At 39.2% G+C, this 19,933-nt stretch overlaps 1 protein-coding gene across 3 annotated transcripts in view; it reads right to left on the bottom strand.

Moving 5' to 3' along the window:
* Nucleotides 1-19,933, bottom strand: part of DENND5A (DENN domain containing 5A) — a 67,609-nt gene that overhangs the window by 21,477 nt on the left and 26,199 nt on the right. Inside the window, exons 6-16 of one of the 3 annotated variants that reach the window (XM_060275753.1) lie at nt 18,990-19,307; nt 17,541-17,759; nt 16,108-16,342; nt 15,576-15,726; nt 14,830-14,923; nt 12,951-13,055; nt 12,322-12,453; nt 10,206-10,358; nt 9,192-9,296; nt 3,622-3,706; nt 1,112-1,196 (exon numbers count right to left, since the gene is read on the bottom strand). In XM_060275753.1, the coding sequence (XP_060131736.1) occupies nt 1,112-1,196; nt 3,622-3,706; nt 9,192-9,296; nt 10,206-10,358; nt 12,322-12,453; nt 12,951-13,055; nt 14,830-14,923; nt 15,576-15,726; nt 16,108-16,342; nt 17,541-17,759; nt 18,990-19,307 (1,682 nt within the window). The remainder of the gene's footprint in view (nt 1-1,111; nt 1,197-3,621; nt 3,707-9,191; nt 9,297-10,205; nt 10,359-12,321; nt 12,454-12,950; nt 13,056-14,829; nt 14,924-15,575; nt 15,727-16,107; nt 16,343-17,540; nt 17,760-18,989; nt 19,308-19,933) is intronic. The other 2 variants (XM_060275748.1, XM_060275752.1) reach the window with 2 other exon arrangements.

The following is a 19,933-nucleotide window of genomic DNA, read 5'->3' as shown; positions in this document are numbered from 1 at the left end:
CTCTCTTTTGAGTCTGGAAACCTTAAAGAGAAACCAGCAGACCCTTTGTTTAATTTCCTGGGTGTTCTCCCAAGTCTGTGGAGCAGCTTTGGGGTGTGCACATAGAGATGGGGAGGAAGTTCTATTGTGCAAGTGGAAATCTCTGTGTTGATGGAACAAGTTGGTTGGATGGATGCCACTTTTTAACTTTAAAGCTCCACTTGTTAACTGGGTTTTTCTCAGTACCCACATACATGCACACACACCAGCCCTGGCTCCTTTGGGACAGAGGACAGGGCAGAAATTTAACAAATATAATAATAAACTACCCTTTTAAGTTCATTCCATGCATCCAATGGAGTAGACTTGCCTATAAATGCTTATGATAAAATAAACTTAACCCATCCAATTCTCACAGCTTCACACAATTTTGAATTAGGCCTTTTCTCCACAGAGTGAGTTTAATTTACAAGAAGTCATTTCGCTGTAAAAAGAAAAACAGACACTGACTTTTAATCACTTAAGGAGAACTTTGGAAGAGAAGAACTAGAATTGCAATCCTCAACTTGCTTACTAGGAAGTAAAGCCCACTGAACACAATGGGACCTGCTTCTCAGTAAGCATTCTTAGGATTACACTGCCCATCTAAAATCAGGAAAAAGAGGCTAACTAAAAAAGGGACCCAGGTGGCGCTGTGGTTAAACCACTGATCAGAGGGCTTGCTGATCAGAAGGTTGGCGGTTCGAATCCCTGTGACGGGGTGAGCTCCCGTTGCTCGGTCCCAGCTCCTGCCAACCTAGCAGTTCGAAAGCACGTCAAAATGCAAGTAGATAAATAGGAACCGTTACAGCGGGAAGGTAAACGGCGTTTCCATGTGCTGCTCTGGTTTGCCAGAAGCGGCTTTGTCACGCTGGCCACATGACCTGGAAGCTATACGCCGGCTCCCTCGGCCAATAATGCGAGATGAGCGCGCAACCCCAGAGTCGGTCACGACTGGACCTAATGGTCAGGGGTCCCTTTACCTTTACTTAAAAAAGCTAACAGGAGCTATTTTAAAGTCAGCTGTACTTAAAATATGGATAAACCTTTCATGAAAGTTTTGGGTTGTTGTTTTTTTATTAAAAAAACCAACCTCATGTCTTGGATGAGAGATACTCTTAAGGGAGACATTGCTGGGCTGGCATCTGACTTCCTTCTTTCTGAATCAAGTAGTATTCCTAAATTAAAGATAACATTTTGTATTAGTACAAATCAATGTAAATGCTTTCCATTTTTGCAATGCACTTAGTCAGCAAATGAATATTTGGGCTTATTGCAAACTTTCACATGAACCTAGCAGCCAGCCCACGGGGCTTTTTCGGATAGTCGGAGGTTGCTGACTCCCACTGTGGAGGAAGAATCCCTGGAGCTCTTGAAGATATGCTTCCAGATATGACCCCTGTCCATCTTGGATCCAGATGATAGTTAATGTGTACAGTGGTACCTCAGTTTATGAACACAATTGGTTCCGGAAGTCTGTTCATAAACTGAAGCGTTCATAAACTGAAGCGAACTTTCCCATTGAAAGTAATGGAAAGTGGATTAATCCGTTCCAGACGGTCCGCGGAGTAACCGTTCATAAACTGAAGCGAACTTTTCCATTGAAAGTAATGGAAAGTGGATTAATCCGTTCCAGACGGGTCCGTGAAGTACTTAAATTGAAGCGTTCATAAACTGAAACATGGGTGTAATTGGTTCCGGAAGTCTGTTCATAAACTGAAGCGTTCATAAACTGAAGCGAACTTTCCCATTAAAAGTAATGGAAAGTGAATTAATCCGTTCCAGATGGGTCCGCGGTGTTCATAAACCGAAAATTCATAAACCGAGGTGTTCATAAACCAAGGTTCCACTGTAATTGCATGAGGGAGTGATCACTGCCACCTATGGCCACTCTTTAAAAATATAGCCCTGAACCCATTGATTTGGACTACCAACCAGTTCCAAATACTCTCTTTTTTGGGAAGGTCGTGGCAGGTTTTGAGACTGAATCAGACTTAGTCACCCTGATGGATGAAATGTATTGTGATCAGGTGACTTGGCTTCAGCTTGTGTACTCCTTCTGAAAGAGCATGTTCATAGTTTGGGGGTGCTCCTGGGTACATATTTATTGCTGTAAGCTCAGGCAGTCTCAGTAGCTAGGAATGCCTTTTGCCAGCTAAAGCAATGAACATTCTTGGACAGGGATAGCCTGGACACACTTATCCATGCACTGCTAATCTCAAGACTCAGTTATTGCAGTGCACTCTATGTGTGGTTACCCAGGAGCCAGGTCCAGAAGCTCAATTGGAGCAAAATGCTGCAGCTAGACTGTTCCTGGGGACAGACTTCACCAGCACATAGCTTGCACTCGCTGCTCATATGCCAAAATATCTTAAAGATCACCTGATTCCTTGTTATTCTGCCCAATCAAGGACGTCCTCAAAGGAGTCACTATTAGTTATCTCTATGAGTCAGACATACAGCTTGTGTGCTGTGGGCCTAACTCTGTGCAGCTCCCTCCCAGTCACGATCGAACAAACCTGTTCTCTGTTAACTTCTGGCACTTAGTGAATACTTTTTTATTTCAGCAGGCATTTTTCTGATTTTATAGTTAAGTTTTACTGATTTTATCTCACTTGTATCTTTTTTGTATCCTTATTGTACAACACTTAAGAGACTTGGTGTTAAATAATATATACATTGTTGAAGTTAATACTGTAAATAAATATCTATATACAGTGGTACCTCGACTTACAAAGGCGATCCGTTCTGTGGCGCTCTTTGGAAGTCAAAAACTTCGAAAGTCGAAGCGTCCATTTTGCGCACACGCAAAGCGTGATTTTGCACTTTGCGCATGCGCAGACCGCATGCGTGATGAAAATACTTCCAGGTTAGCGGACTTCGGAAGTCGAAACCTTCGGAAGTCGAGGCATTCGTAAGTCAAGGTACCACTGTATATAAAAATGTAAAAAGGGCATGTGGGTGTGTTTCCACTTTTCACCGAAACTGCTTGACCGATAGCGTTCAAATTTGCACACAACGTCCCATGCTACTGTGAGAGGAAGCATATACCATTTGCGTAGACAGATGTTACACCTGCGCAAGGTAAAAACCCCAAGACCCCGTGTTTCAGAACACACAACTCGCCCAAAAGTGCATGCTGGGGAAAAGAAGCTGGAAGAGGTTGCAAAACAGCACCCTCTAGCGATGGCTACACCTCGGCTCGCTTTTACAGACTAGGCCGAACTAGGCCGAATGGAAGTGGAGACTCGCGTGGGTGGGTGTTGGGGGGGGGAGGGGATGGAATAGGTCATGGGTCAGGACAGGGTGGGGGGAATCACAGGGATGAACCAGGGGGTGGGGTGGGGAGGCGAAATAGGTCATGGGTCAGGACAGGGTGGGGGAAATCACAGGGATGAGCTGGGGGTTGGGGTGGGGAGACGGGATACATCCTGGATCAGTACAGGGTGGGGGGAAACACAGGGATGAGCCACAGCAATGCGTGGCCGGGCCAGCTAGTAACGTAACTTAATAAATCTGTGTTTGGTGCAATCACTCTTTTGAAACTTTTCCTTCCTCAAAATGGAGAACACTATTCATAATCTTTATATAAACCAACAATACCTGAGGTACTGAAGCTCCCGGATGTAGGTTTTCGCTGTCTATTTTCTTGGTAATGTAACAAATGTGACCACAAAGCAGACTTCCCCTAAGATTTAAAAGAAAGATTGTCAAATGCAGCATAAATTACTAATTTTGAGCATGATTCATATCTTTAGTTTTATTTCAAAAATGTTCCATATTAAAAGTTATCATCAGACACTACTGTACCAAGACAAAATCTCTAAAACAAATCTACAAACCATCCTTTTCCTATATTCACTAAATGATTCCATTAAACTGCCAATCAGCCTAAAGCAAGCTATACGCATCAACTACCACTCCGACCACATATTCTCATAGCTGAGCTTCTATTGTGCACCCTACTACCCAGTCATTTCATATCACAAGAAGTCTGAGAAGGCAATATAAATATAAAATGAGGTACACAAATGCATGCAAAACGGGTACTGTATGTTATCCAGATTAACAGGTGGGTGCCCTCCAGTTGTCCTATCAGCCCCAGCCAGAATGGCCTATAGTCAGAGATTTATGCAAGTTGTAGTCCAGCAACAGCTGGAGAGCTATAGGTTCCCCATTCCTGTCAGAGCATAATCAAAAGGAAACCCATCCCTCAGTGAGGGAAATGGTAATCTTGACAGACCAACTTAAATTCTACTGCCAGTCTCTGCCGAGCTGCTGGGCAGATTTTACTATGCTTGTTTTTGACAGACTTAATTTACTCTGGATATTTGGGTTATTCTTTATAAATCCAAGGCTACAACCCTATGCCTACTCACACTTGGGAATAAGGCCCACTGAATTTAATGGCACTTATTCCCAATATACGTTCACAGGCACCTGTTGTAATCCTGCCAAATGCCACCACATTATTCTAGGACAGAGTTCTAATTAAAATACCATTTTATGTTTATTTTCTATATTCCTGAATTTATCTTCTGTTTTCCTGAATGGGCTGTTTCATTATAATAGAATTTGTTTGCTCCTGGGTTGTCCAAAGCTCTGGTCAAATCTCAAAGACTTGCCAAGACACCTGAATTTGGATATAATAAAATACTGTACAGTACAATACAGAGGTAACACATGTGCATAATCTTACTACAGCTAAGCTTCTCACTATTTATGAAACCCTGATAAAACTGGGGCACCATTTCCTAGCTGCAGATTCAATGGATCCCCACTGGTCTCAGAGGAAAACACTTCATCTATGTTCTCGTCAGCTTCCAACATTTGATTCTTGACCTTGAACCAAATCATGGAGCTGTTCCTCATCAGCCAGCTACTTTCCCTTGTAAACAAAGCACGGCAACCCATGCATGCTCCCCAAACCCTTCTGTCCTGCTTTAAGGCATCCAAGTCTTTCTTGTAGAGATGTTGTTTTCCAGATTGTGGCTTGGGCTGCCAGATTCTGAGTCCAATCTTAACACTGGCCCTTTCTATCACCCAGAACAACAGAATTCTAGACAACCTTTCAGAAATCCTTGCATAACTGGATGTAAAAAAAAAAGTGGTAGCAGCTACTAAATGTGGCTCCTAAGCAAGAACTAGATGGCCTAGTCTCTCATGATTGTCACAAATTTAATTCCTGAGTGGCACAAAGACCAACCAGCATGTGGGTTTGTCCAGAGCAATCTACAGATCACCACAAATACTATTTGAAAGCTGATATCTACCTAGCATAATAGGACATAATGAAACCCATTCACTCATTAGTTGTAATAGGACCCAATTTGGCTCCTGTCACCCTTCCCCAACATTCCAGACTAAATGTTCGTGTTAATAGCAGCAGGGTGATTATATCTGTAAGAGAGAACCCATTATTTCAAAGAGAAACATGCTATAACCTATTATGACTGCAACATAGTTTGCAAGGCATGTGGGACAGAATACCCTAAAGGTCTAGTTCACACAGATAACAGGGCTAATAACCACCAAATATAAAACATGGGCAAGCTATAGTTAAATGAAAAGAAGCATAAGAATAAGTGCAACTCCACACATAAGTGATTTCCTCCATGGAGATCACACCATGTAACCAAAATCAGTTTACCTTAGAAGGAATTCAGCCCTAAGGAGATCACTCTGTCAGTTTCTGCTTGCCTGATGGAACAACCTCCCTTCTCCTCCCCCCTGTGCACTGTTATGAGGGTTCTCCTGACCCCTTCAAGCCAATATGGGAGTGGGGGACACAGGGGGAGGAGAGGGTGGGAAATCCTGTTGTGCTAGTTGAAATCACACAAGTTTCCACCAGTGGGATCCATTAGTTAAATCTGACACTATCATAAACGTCAAAATTAACATGTTCTATCATACACACATAAGGATCTGCCAGAAAGCCAGTGCTTCTCACCAGATGTGAGTGGTAACAAAGCATTCATAAAATATGATGCAAATGAATTAAACAACTTATTGTACAGAAATAAAACCTGTGTAGGCTGTATCTTTGAAGCATTAAAGGTGAAGGAGGGAATCAGGTGAAGACAAAAACCAGGTTTGCCTTCGGCTCCAACTGAGCTCTCCCTTCCTACTCCAAGACCTTTTATCATTAACATGGGATGGAAAGAACAAAAAGAAAGATGGAGGCAGGTAAAGTCAGTATCAGATGACTCTATGGTAGGCTTGTATTAAGTATATGGTTTTTAATATCTCAATGTATTTAATAAATTTTAAGAGCTATTTTGAGAATGCGGGTCAAAAAGCAGAACATAAAACAAATACTACTACACATTAGCTAAACAAAATTAGGATATAGCATTATTTTGGAGTATAAAAATGTGATACACTAACCCTCTCAAGAGCATCTATAAATTGACTGATGAATGGTAAAGATTGTTATAGCAGGTAATATTGAGAAAATTAATGAATAGTGGTTGATACATATGACCTCAAATATTCAAATAGGATCCTTCCTATTCTGACTTCACATTCCAGTAAAATTATATACTTGTACAAATTAGATAAAATGTAGACTATACAAAACTAAACTAATTCAAGTTTATAGCTGCTTATAACCATATTGGATGAGTGCAGATCATGAATGTTATACAACTGCAGCCTAGTCCTCAGCGTGTTTATTCATCGATAACGCCCAGTGTTTCCAGTATGGCTTACTCCCAGATAAGTGTGCATGTGTTAAGTATTGAAGAGTGGATTAAAGTATTTGCATATTCCATTTTATAACTAACACCAAAACAGTATTTAACATGCAAAAAGATTTGCATTGATATTTAGACACAGAAAAAAGTAAGATTAAATATATAAAAGGTCCAGTGCCGAGGGCCTTCTGGCGGTTCCCTCGTTGCGAGAAGCCAAGTTGCAGGGAACCAGGCAGAGGGCCTTCTGGCAGAGTGGTGCCCACCCTGTGGAACGCCCTCCCATCAGATGTCAAAGAGAAAAACAGCTACCAGATTTTTAGAAGACATCTGAAGGCAGCCCTGTTTAGGGAGGCTTTTAATCTTTAATCAATTATTTTATTCTTCTGTTGGAAGCTGCCCAGAGTGGCTGGGGAAACCCAGCCAGATGGGTGGGGTATAAATAAATTATTATTATTATTATTATTATTATTATTATTATTATTATTATTCATTCTCTCCCATAACAAACATTACTATATTTCAAGCAAACATGGGAATTAATCTCATATTACTGATTATTGTACATTTAACAGGAGAATTTAAAAATGCCTTTCTCAATCTAAGTAATTCTCACCCAGCTGCTATTGAACTTCATTCCTAGTGTTGGATAGAGTTGCTGTTATTTAAGGTTACCAAGACCAAAACAGAGAGCTGAGGAAGCAGCAACCAGAGAAGGTGGAGGGCTGCTGGGAGGGAAGGAATCAGTGCTCATTAGCCTTTTCCTTCAAGGGAGATCTTGGTAACACTGATGATATCAGAATTAATAAAGATGTTGACAGAAATTTTTGGGGGGTCATAGCCCAGACTCACTATAAATAAATTGCTGAGAAGTTAAAGAAAGGCTAACATGGAAGCCAACCCATCTTATAAATACACCTGATTTAATAACAACACAGCAGAAATGACCAGAGATTTATAACAAAATTTATTATTATTACTGTTGCTGACTTCAATGATTTCTTGAGTGTTTTCAAAATGTGAAGTGCCTTTTACAACTTAACATTTATCAGGGAGGGTAACATATTACTAAGGAAAGTTACTTAGGGCAAGAAGTGTATGAGTATAAATACTGACAGCTAAAATTCACTAATGTATGGTCAGGAATCAGAATGTAGTTTTTAATTGTTATAGGTGAACATTATTGAAGACACACAGAAAAATGCATAGGCTACTAAGGAATGTTGAAGTAATTAATTATTCAAGTTCATTATTTCTAACAAACGTCATTTGATTTATAGTAAATATTGAAATTATTCTTACATTATTAATTAAAACAATGTTCATTTAACTGGTAAAGTCTAAAATAGGAATAAAGAAACTGAATAGGCTCAATACACTAACAGTCAGACTAATGTAAGCTGTATTGGCATTTCTGGTCTGGTGGCTCCCTCATACAGGTATCAGGACAAGAATATGCAATGAATATATTATTCTCATTCTTATCCATCAAACTGTAGCCAAGAAATATTTTCTCCCCTCAAGATGTTTGGATTCTTGACCACTTATTTTCCTTTACCCCTGGCTTAACTTCATATGACTCAAGAAAATCAGCATGCACTTTCTGCAGTTACACCTACCCCCTGCCTGTGGCCCTTTGTGGCCTGGATTTCACTGCCTGATTTGTGAAAACCTAGAGAGTAAATGATCCTGCCTTGCAGTAGGAGACTGGATTAGAAGGCTCTTTTAAATTCTGCTTTAGGACTTATGGTACTGATGACCCTGTAAACAATAAGGCAGGCAGACAATACAAAAGAAATTTAATGCATAAATAAAGACACCATTGTAAACATATCTCTCAATATTACACTTACATGATGAACAACATATATGCTGGCTCCAGTGCTGGAACAGATCACGTAAAGAGCACAAAAGCCCAAGTGAGCTCAAAGTAAATGAAAGTCATATTGTGTGGAATTATGAATGAAAAGCTCACATGAAAGGTAACATTTCATTTCCTTGAACTGCATGCTGAGATATGGACAAAGTCAAGGGAGAAGATTGGCATGCGTACAAGAGATGACAACAAAGAAGGAAAAATACTCTCAAAGCTGACAGGTAAACAGTATCATACACCTCACAACATTAACTGGGTTGATAAATATCAGGCCGCAATCACAAATGGAAGAGCAAGTTAGTAGCTAGGCAGGGCTAAGACGATCCAGCAGCAAGGGGGTGGGCAAAAGCTGGGTGTAGTATGGAGGGAGCTGGGGGTATAATCTTCTACTGATGATTTCTCAAACAATAAATTTACAGAAACAGGCTTCTGTGGTTGAAAACCAAAACTGGTTTTACAAGGAGGAATTGTGATTCTTTTTTTACACCTTTATTTCAGAAGTGCTTGGATATACTGCACTTCTTCCATCAGATTCCTAAATACTCTACCACAACAGACCGTTCAGCACTGTTTGCCAACATCTTCAATCAATTCAAAGAATTAACCTTATGTAGGGTTGGCCGCTTGCTGGTCTGAAAGGCCCAAATCTGAGTTGTAGCAGAGTATACTGATGCTCTATCTTCTAGGATGAAAGTAGTACAGCTTCTATCCTATGTAGTGTATAAGAGGGAAGGTAAGAGTCAGACAGCATATACCTGCACACACAAAAACTGTTACAGTCTAGAAGTGGATTTGGGCAAAGGTAGCTCTACCTAAGTGATCAACAAAAAAAACAGGAAGTTCTAATCTACAAAACAAGATATAAAGGCCACCAAAGCTTCTTAGATAACCAAAATTCTAATTTTTTGTTCTCCTTTGAACTTATGTATAAGTAGCGCAATTTCATACAGGAAATCCATCAGTGCAGTTTCTCTTTAAAGGAATGAGCCTTTGTGCTTCACTTCATCATTTCCTAGTTAAAAGCTCAAAGTAAAGGTTAAAAAAACGAAGGGAAAATGAGAGTCAGGACTTCTTGCACTGGATCCAGAAATCCCGTGAGCATAGCTTTGCTCACAGAAAATGTGTTCTCTCTCTTGTGGATGGATTGGGGAATATTTTTTTGAGTTTCTCCTTTTCCCCAGCAACCCCCAAAAAACTTACCTTGGGGTATTGGGGAAGCATTCAGAAGTGAGGAGGAAACTATGAGCACTGAAAGAGGAATCTGTCAAAATTATCTCTACCTCCTCCATTCACAAGATCCTCCGCTGGATCAAACCCTTAGTATTAAATTAAGCACATGACCCAGAAGCTGTACGCCAGCTCCCTTGGCCAATAAAGTGGGATGAGCGCCACAACCCCAGAGTCATCCGGAACTGGACCTAATGGTCAGGGGTCCCTTTACCTTTACCTAAAATGTAAATTCTAATTTATATAAAAGATTTCAATCTCATTCAAAAAAAATTCAAGCATGTATCAGCACAACTCATTCTTAATATCTGAAAACAATACAAAAAGATGGCACATTTAAAAAAGGTAAGTAAATATTTGAAAAATTATAGAGTGGTAAATTCAATTCTTACCTGCTTCACCTGCAGACCATGGCTCCATATCCTTTCCAAGAGATCACAGAGACTAGCTATTAATGTATTCTCTTCTACACCTGTAATGTTCACCTCACCATGACCAAGTTCGACTGCTTCACGACCCATTTTTTCCACTAGCATTCTCTTTGTCTTTCGAGACAGAAAGAGAAATGGACAATTAATATTTGTCAGATGAAACCACCAGAATATCCTTCACATCATGTGAGCAACATGCTAGCTGAGTAAAATACAGTGATTTTAATTATAAAATGTGTTGTTTAAACTGGCAATGATTATCTGTTGTGACATACTGCCAGCATTATTCACTTTTCTGCCTTGTTTTTCTGTAGAAATCAGACATGGCAAACTTGTTCAGCACAATGGAAAAGTTGCTGACAGCAAGTGAATGTAAGTCTATGGTTTGCAACTAATATCTGGCTTAAATTAGCACGTGTGTGCAAATCCATAACACCTGTTCTGCAATATTATTTATGTCAGAAATCAGATACAGTAATAAGAAAACAGGAGACTCAAAACACAAAAAGAAATGTGAACAGAGAATTATACTTGCTGAACAGGGTTTTCCCACTCACACCCTTCCTGCTGAAGCCCTTGTGCCCCCCAAATCCATACATGAGCACCACCGGCCCCACTGGCATGTCATGGGGTGTAGCACAGGCGGCTACAGCCAGAAAAGGCATTTGGAAACAACCCTGCTTGGAAAACAAAAGTGTGTTCTGTGCATACTATAGGCACTCTGTATCCTCCTCTGAGTTCAAGCATTATATGACTTATTTCTAATCTGTAGAACATATGTTGCCATTGTCCTGCACAAACTACTCTGAAACTATACTTGTCAGAAATATTTTTTCCCTTAATGGAAAGTTGATAATCCTAAACACATTATCTCTGTGGATGAAAATTACTGTGAGTGCCCTATAATTCTCATCTTTGAATTAGGAAAATACAAATAAAGATCCCAAGGATCCTGCACCCCACCTAAGCCTTAAGTGGAATCTGATAATCTGACACAGCAACACATTTTCCTCCAAAAGCCCCAGGAAAAAATTAAACAACTGATAATAGACTTTACAGCTGTTCTTGTAAGATGGTATAAAATGCTAGAGCTATAGAACAATTGTGACAGGAACAGAACATGATAGAGTTTCAGCTTATTTTTTACACAGGTCTTTGCCACTATCAATAAAAGCATCTCGTCTTTCTCAGGTAACAACTTTAAAGCAGAGACAATTCTGTGTCTCTGTCTTTTCCTACAGATATATTATTTGCCTCTGAGGTTTATCCTTTGTTATCCTTTACTTCTTATACCAACTGTTGCTATAATTTAACAATTCCAATTTATCAGTCTTGAAAGATGGGCTTAGCTAATAGATGGGCTCAGCTGAAATACAAGCATGATTTCACACACACTGTTCAATCCATCTTCCTCTAGTTGACTAATAGCAGATTACTTAAGGCTAACCCTTGGCACTGTTAAATCAACATAATTCTTTAAGGTAAGATCTGCTTCAAAACTTCACATAGTTATGGATACATGCAAAACATTTAATACTGATATGTGGATACAGCAGAAACCTGCAAATACTGTACCAGAAAACCAAGGTTAGATGCTCCTCCTTGTTCCTACATAGAACTATAGAGTTGGAAGGAACCCCAAGGATAATTGAATCCAACTCCTTGTATGTACAATCATGTACAAAAAAATCACAACATTTATGGGCACCATAAAACAGCCTTAAGAAGAATTGCATCAGTTGTGGGTCTGAGACCAAAAAAGAAGAAACCATGACCACAATATGGAGAAAAGAGTACATGATCAAAACTGTACTCTTTTTTATGATTAAACTTATGTTTAAACTTGACTATCCACAAAATTCCTGTACAAGGGGACTTCCCCATACTTTACACAAGAGGGAGCAATTTTGAGGCACATCCCTTTCTAGGCATGAAATTCCTCCCTCCATTGAAGTAAATGGAGGAGCCTTCCATCTGAATATAAAATATCATCAAGGCACCATAAGATTAGGACATAGTCTACTACCTAGCTCCATAGTACTAGCAAAGGCTGCCTCAATAAAGACCAGCACAATACCTTATTTCGACATTCCTTCAGCAAACCTTCAACAAATTTCCAGTTGGTCTGGGCAATTACTGATGGCGAAAGGTTAGACAATTTGGGCTGCCGAATAGTGCTGCCAAGATTCCGAGCTTCTTGGATATACTTCTATAAACAAAGAGGAACATACATACTGTATATAGAAATGCACAACTTTTAAAATGCTTAAAGCACTTATATGCGTAAGTATATGTTTTGCTCTTTTGTCAAAGAAATATCTAAAAAAAATGGCATATTGAGTTCTCAAAGGATTAATGCCTTTTATTTTATTTTGTTCTACTGGAGTTCAATAACTGGCTATTGTTATTGTTCAAGAATAAACTGAAGCATTTTATTGCATGAATAGAGAACCATTGCACTGATTACGCTACCCAATATATTTGTGATAGCATAATAATAAGATGATCCCACGTTTATACCAAATAAAATGCATTTGGACTGAACTTTTCAGCCACTGTAAGAGAAATTCTCTTTGGCCTCTGAAATACATACTTAACTATGTATTTTTGTTCAGTACCATAACCGAACACCATGTTTTCATATTATATATAACTAGACACGCACGCACACACACACACAAATGTACCTACATAAACACAACATACCAGGTATAGTTCTGAAACAGACTTAAAAGAGTGCCTGAAAGGCCAGTCATGCTGGTCCAAGTCTAAACAAAATTGCAACTGAAGGTCTGGCAAAGGAAAATCCAGCTGCTGGCAAAACAGGAAAGACAGCAAAACAAAAAACAAACCAAAAATCATATAGCTCATGTTAGATGAAAGCATGGTAAGCAGACATAAAATAATCAGAGCACACATGCAAAAACAGGACAGAGGCTGCTTAAGACAATTTATGTCTTTCCAAAGTGAGAAAGAATAATGATGTAATGCAATTTATAAATAACAGATTTCAACAGAGAAAAGAATAAAATGCATGCATCAACACATAAGACAAGATTATTTTTTTAAAAAAAGAAAATGACAGAAGCTTAGAACTCAAGTTTTTACATATTTGGGGTAACAGAAAACTGTTCTTCAGTGATTAAATAACTGCCCCCCCCCGACATCAATGGCATATTGATACTTTTGGCTCTATACAAAAAGTTTACAGGATTCCTCTGCATCCTTGGTGTAATACAAATCAAGCAATTAGGCAAGTGGGAGATTATTCTTTGGGTATTAGAAGATGACAACCAAACTTCAGAAAGTCTAGTGGAGAAGTCATTATCAAGGCTAGAGGAAAGGCATGAGAGAGAAAGCAAACAGGGTACATACTACAACAGGCATCCCCAAACTTCAGCCCTCCAGATGTTTTGGACTACAATTCCCATCTTCCCTGACCATTGGTCCTGCTAGCTAGGAATCATGGGAGCTGTAGGCCAAAACATCTGGAGGGCCGCAGTTTGGGGATGCCTGTACTACAGCAAAAAATACCCAATATAACCACACTGCATAACCACACTGTAAGGCTGTTTCCCCAAAACATACATGCAAACAGCATGGGTCCTCACAGATGTCAATAAGATGTCCAGCCCACCTTTACTCTGTGTCATGAGTGGGAACTGGTAGTTCAGCGGAACGTCACTAAGGGGTAAGGAGTGTGCAATCCAACCCTCACATAAGGCAGGTGACTGTGTAAATTGATGTGACAGTGTAAATTTACACTTGCCAATGCAGAAATGTGGGAAGGAAAGAGGTAAATTTGTGAGACACAAATTTACGGTCCTGCAGAAATAGAGTTGGCAGTTCATGGAAGGTTTAGGGAATCTTAAAGGGTTTAAGTCCATGATGTCTTAGGCTGCTGTGCACAATTGCATTTGGCACAAAACATGGCTTGCCAATGTAATGCCCATGGGTACACATGGACCAGAGAGGCCTTTTTGGCACCCACAAGATCCCATTGCTCTACCCCTTCTCTGATGAAATTATGCTTGCAAGAAGCCTTCTATTGCAACCAATATGAAGGGACCATCAAATCCCCTAAGTCTCATTGCTGTGGAGAGTGACCTTCCTGTAGACTGCAGCTGCATTCTCCGGGAAGTACACACCACCTCCCAACTAGCTTAGAAAAAAGCAAACACATTTTTGAAAGTCTAACTGCTGGTGGGAAGGACAGCAAATACTGTATATGTACAGTAGCCATGCTTGCAGTGTGTGTGTGTGTGTGTGTGTGTGTGTGTATGAGAGAGAGAGAGAGAGAGAGAGAGAGAGAGAGAGAGAGAGAGAGAGAGAGAGAGAGAGAGAGAGAGAGATGTCTACAATAGTTTCTCCCATTTCAAATGTGTCCAAAGGCCCCCAAAGACAGACAACCCCTGGCACAGAGCTTTATTTTTAGAAGAGGTTACCATTTATATCAGATGAAGAACTGGGGTATGCTTTTCATGGGGTTGGGAAAAGTATCTTATACATACAGTCTGATAACCTACATTATTATTCTGTAGAAAATAAAGACATTAGATTGGAAATTGTGCTCAACAGTTTTCACCTCTCTCTGATCATTGTCAAGACGAAGGTGCTCTGTGTGCTGCTTCTGCCTGTCTTTCCGCCTCCACTGTGCAGGTGCATTTCGTTTGGTCCATCTAGAAAATTATAATCAGCATTTTAAAAATGTATTCTAGCTCACAAACTGAAATAAGGAATACTGTATATATGTCCGTTCTGGACTGCAGCCAATAGGGAGATAGTGTCAAAAGTAGTACAATATACAGTAGTACAACATACCAGAAACCTATACTAGGTCAAACCCCACTCAACATATTTTTATTATTAATATTTGAAAACTGACTGTGATAGTCAAAGTTTATTTGTGGAAGTGGAGATTACAAGAAAAAAAATGGATGCTTAATTTCTCACTTCTCACTTTTGTTCCCTTATTTAGTATGTAGCTTTAAAACTTAACTCTAGAATGGTTAGCACAGGCATCCCCAAACTTCGGCCCTCCAGATGTTTTGGACTACAATTCCCATCTTCCCCGACCACTCGTCCTGTTAGCTAGGGATTATGGGAGTTGTAGGCCAAAACATCTGGAGGGCCGCAGTTTGGGGATGCCTGGGTTAGCATATCATCTGTAAGTTCATATGTTCATGACTGTCACCATTACATACAACTCTCAACTGTCACCAGCAGACTACATCTTATAGTTATCACAACCAACTACCAATTAAAAAGCTGAATGGCCCCCAAATTGTGCAATTTGTTAAGCAGAAGATCTTCCGAACATAGCTTACTCACTTATTGCTTGCTGGCCCCGTAGAAAGAACATCAGACTGAAGTTTGGGGAAGAATCCAGGTTCATATTTTCCTTGTCCAATCTTCATATCTAGCAAGTGGGGATGGACTGCAGTATGATCTATTTTTGCAAGCCTTAATTCAATAGCTTTCTCTGAAGAAAAACAAAACCATTACATATACATCTTAAATCGTATCATTTTGACAAGAGGTCGCCATGCGCGATTAAAAAGGAGAATAAAAGAGGCAAGTGGGAAGACAGGAACCCTAAGTCTATGAAACACAAGTTAGAAAGCTACTATCAGAAATATGTATTCTGTTCAGAGTGCTAAAGGAGTATAAAGAACCCCCCTGAGAGCAAAACATTCATATTTCCATTTGAACCCATCTCTTAAATAGTGTCATTTATTAATAGTATTTTAAAACTACTGCATTTCTGAAGATCTTCATTCTATCTGCTCCTAGCTGAGCATTAACTTGGTTTTACTAGTAGACATAACTATAGTGCCTTTAAATATAATATTTCAGCGCTTACCAGCCTCATCAATGGTAGTACACTTTTGATACATGGAAGTGCGCAAAGTTGGTGTTCGAACATTTAACAGTCTAATTTTATCCACTCTAGAATCAAACACTCTCAAAATAGGGTCTTTATCATCATCATCATGGCACATAATCTTGTTGTCGATAAAGGAAGCAAACATCTGTGTCTCCAAAAATCTTGAGAGGAAAGGTAAATAAGGTTCTGGCTGGTCAGACAAGAATGATGCCTAGTAAATTGAAAGAAAATGTGTTTGTCTCCCCATGTTAAATAATTTCTGAAGGATATGATGAATACTTTCCATTATCTACACAATCAAATTATTTTATATTTTACAATATTTTACATGTATTTATTTTATTATATATTTTGATATACACTCTATTTTTAAACAGATACAGTATACAAGTAAAAAGGTAAAGGACCCCTGGATGGTTAAGTCCAGTCAAAGGCGACTATGGGGTTGTGACTCTCATCTCACTTTCAGGCCGAGGGAGCCGGCATTTGTCCACAGACAGCTTTCCGGGTCATGTGACCAGCATGACTAAACCGCTTCTGGTGCAACATAACACCGTGACGGAAACCAGAGCACACTTAAGTGCCGCTTGCCATCCCGCCGCAGTGGTACCTATTTATCTACTTGCACTGGCGTGCTTTTGAACTGCTAGGTTGGCAGGAGCTGGGACAGAGCCATGGGAGTTCACCCCTTCACTCAGTGGTTGTCTCAATTGGCCCTTACCAGCTAGAATCATCAAGGAGCGAGAAGCCAAGTTGCAGGGAACCAGACAGAGGGCCTTCTCGGTGGTGGCGCCCACCTTGTGGAATGCCCTCCCATCAGATATCAAAGAGAAAAACAGCTACCAGATTTTTAGAAGACATCTGAAGGCAGCTCTGTTTAGGGAGGCTTTTAATGTTTAATTGATTATTTTATTTTTCTGTTGGAAGCCGCCCAGAGTTGCTGGGGAAACCCAGCCAGATGGGTGGGGTATAAATAATATATTATTATTATTATTATTATTATTATTATTATTATTGGCAGACACAAAGGAAACGTAGTGGGGGAGAAGAAAAAAACCTCTGACTAATACGGTAAGTCAGTTTATAAAAGTAATATTTTGTTTCTGATCTATCATTTTAACAAAATCTGATTCACACCACCCATTAAACATTCCAAGGAATTAAGTCATCATACAGTATCCTTCTCACAATTTACCACATTAATCTTAACACAATTAGAGCTAATTCTGGCTGATATAAAGGGCTTCTTTACAAATGAACACTCTTTTGGTGTCTCAGTTCCCAGTCCTCCAAACCATGGTTTGTATGATGGGGACTGCACCATGATGCTTCATGTGCCCTACTCTCCTTGCCATCATGCATATGGATCCCCTGTCCTCTGCTTTCATGGTGTCCATTTTTATACTCACTTTATCAAAGTTCTGCATCTGCTCTCTATTGGTGAACCATGACTCTTTGTCTTGACTGGGCTGAATAACAAATACTTCATAATCTGCAAACATCTGAGTGAAACGATTAGCAAAAACTTCCCGCACTTGAATATTCAACTGGTAAATTCTGAACTCGTCTTCATCACATTGCACTTTGAGATCCTTCTTGCTGCTACCAGTCTCTTCTCGAACTTCAAGCTATAAGGAAAAAGAACTTGAAGCTATAATTATTCACATAGAAATTCTGCATTTGACTTATGTGAGGTTAAGCCTGTCAGAGACTAGGGTTATGTCCATGATGAATATTTTACGGAATTACAAGAGCTGATACAGGATGTCACTGTGTTTATATTCTTGGCAAGAGCGGAATAACAACAGCGCCTTTTTCCTAATGCATTTTGAGTAAACTGTTTTCCAAGTGAAATTGTTTTTACAAACAAGTAAACCAGCTGAATCTGGAAAAAAATATTTCAGGTTTAGGGGAAAGGAACAGACCTGTTCACAGTCATTTTTAAAAACATTGACTACTATCATCTGCCAGTAAAATCATAAATTACTTATTATTTGGGGAAAATATGTGTCCATATCATGTTACTAAGTGATTTCTCAGGATTTGGAGCAACCCAGTAATGTCTAAACTTATTTATAATAGTTGGAAAAGTCAAACTTGGTTAATTGTTTTATACAAACATTCTCTTTGTTCACCAAGGTTTAGAATAATAGATTTCATGGTGCTGCATGTATGTTTTGTTTTTACCAATATGACTTTATTTTTGTAACTGCAAAAGGGAAAAAAGAAATAATTGGGGGTTCTTTTGGCATAACTAACGTCCAGTTTCCAAATACTATTCCATATCAAGCTTCAAGTATATCTTTTTTTAAAAAGAAAATCAAGGTGAGGAACATCTATAGCATAGGCATTTCAATATCAAAAGCTTGCCAACATCAAAAGTTCCTATGCCTGCTGTCATGACTACTACTAAAAAAAATACAATAAAAATATTCTGAACACACAAACAAAAATCAACCTTATAGGAGAAGAGTTATGGGATACAATTCAAATACTGCAATAAGGAAATAAAAAGTACAAATTAATAAATGAATGGCATAATTTAAGCAATACTCATTTAAGACCTGGTACTAGATCAATGGTACTAGAGCACCACAAATTAAAACAAAAACTCATAGGCAGCCAAGATGCACTACAACTGTAAATGTTGGCAAACATATTTGCTCCATACATAAAATAAACTCCATACATCTCTGTAGCAGACAAGTCTATCTCAAAATTACACAGGCTTAGTGGCATGCAACAAAACTGGGATTAGAACCAAGTAGCAATGCAGATTCACAGTAAAGCTCCTTAGCAATCCTGTATCAGTTGCACAATGTTCTAGTGTGAAGCTTCCATAAGTATTATGAAATTACCTTTTCTAGGCTCACACCTGTTCTTTTAACAAGTGCTTGAAGTCTTGCTATGGTCTCATTTTCTTTCAACAGTTCATATGAATTTAAAGTTGTCCCTCCTAGATTACCATTTTTCTTATCAGAGACTATGTCACATGTTTTGAGGCTCTTCATCTTGGAGGCACTTTCACTACAGTGCAAGTTTCCCTCGGGTGAAATCCCAAAAGCCATAAGGATCTCAGAGACTTCCTGAATGAATTCAAGTTTATTTGGAAATTGAGGCAAGTCTTCTGGCAATTCAACATAGTGGTTGTCTATGTCCACAAAGCACAAATTTGCCTGAGAATTAAGTCAGAAGAGATATAGGATAAATCATGAACAGGTGTAAAACTTTGACACATATTGCACATGTAATATGCCTGTATTGTCATTTTGCAATGTGCAAAGAAATCCTAGGCATCGTAATGTGTAAACACACACTCATTAAAAACTGGAAATGTATATAGCAACTTGAGGGAGAAAAATTTGAATTAGAAAGTAGGATAACTGCCCAACTGGAAAGAATTAAGGCTGAATTCCTAGGCACACTTTGGAGTAAGTCTTACTAAAATCAGAAGGTCTTATTTCTGATATATTTTCTTGACTCCTTGATACAGTGTCAGATTATTTACAATGCTTGGTCACAGTAGATTAAGAGGAAACACACATATCCTGTTCTTTTCAGCTGTGCTTGAAATGCAGGAAGGAAAGTAATCTGCATTTCCGTAAAGGAAACTTGTAAGACACGTAAAAATTGTTTATGCCCTCAAAAACAATTCCTTACTGTAGCAAACAATTTAGAGAATTGCAGAGGGCAAACATCTTTGCATTAGACTTAAATATGGAGTCAACATTCCAGTTCCAAAGCCACAACTGATGCTGGACAGTTCCAGCATCCAGTGCTCTAGAAGAGAACTGAAGGGCAT

The sequence above is a fragment of the Zootoca vivipara genome, chromosome 1 (assembly GCF_963506605.1).
Source record: "Zootoca vivipara chromosome 1, rZooViv1.1, whole genome shotgun sequence".
Lineage (NCBI taxonomy): Eukaryota > Metazoa > Chordata > Lepidosauria > Squamata > Lacertidae > Zootoca > Zootoca vivipara.
The sequence above is the reverse complement of the archived record's forward strand: the minus strand, read 5'-3'. Positions and strand labels throughout refer to the sequence as shown.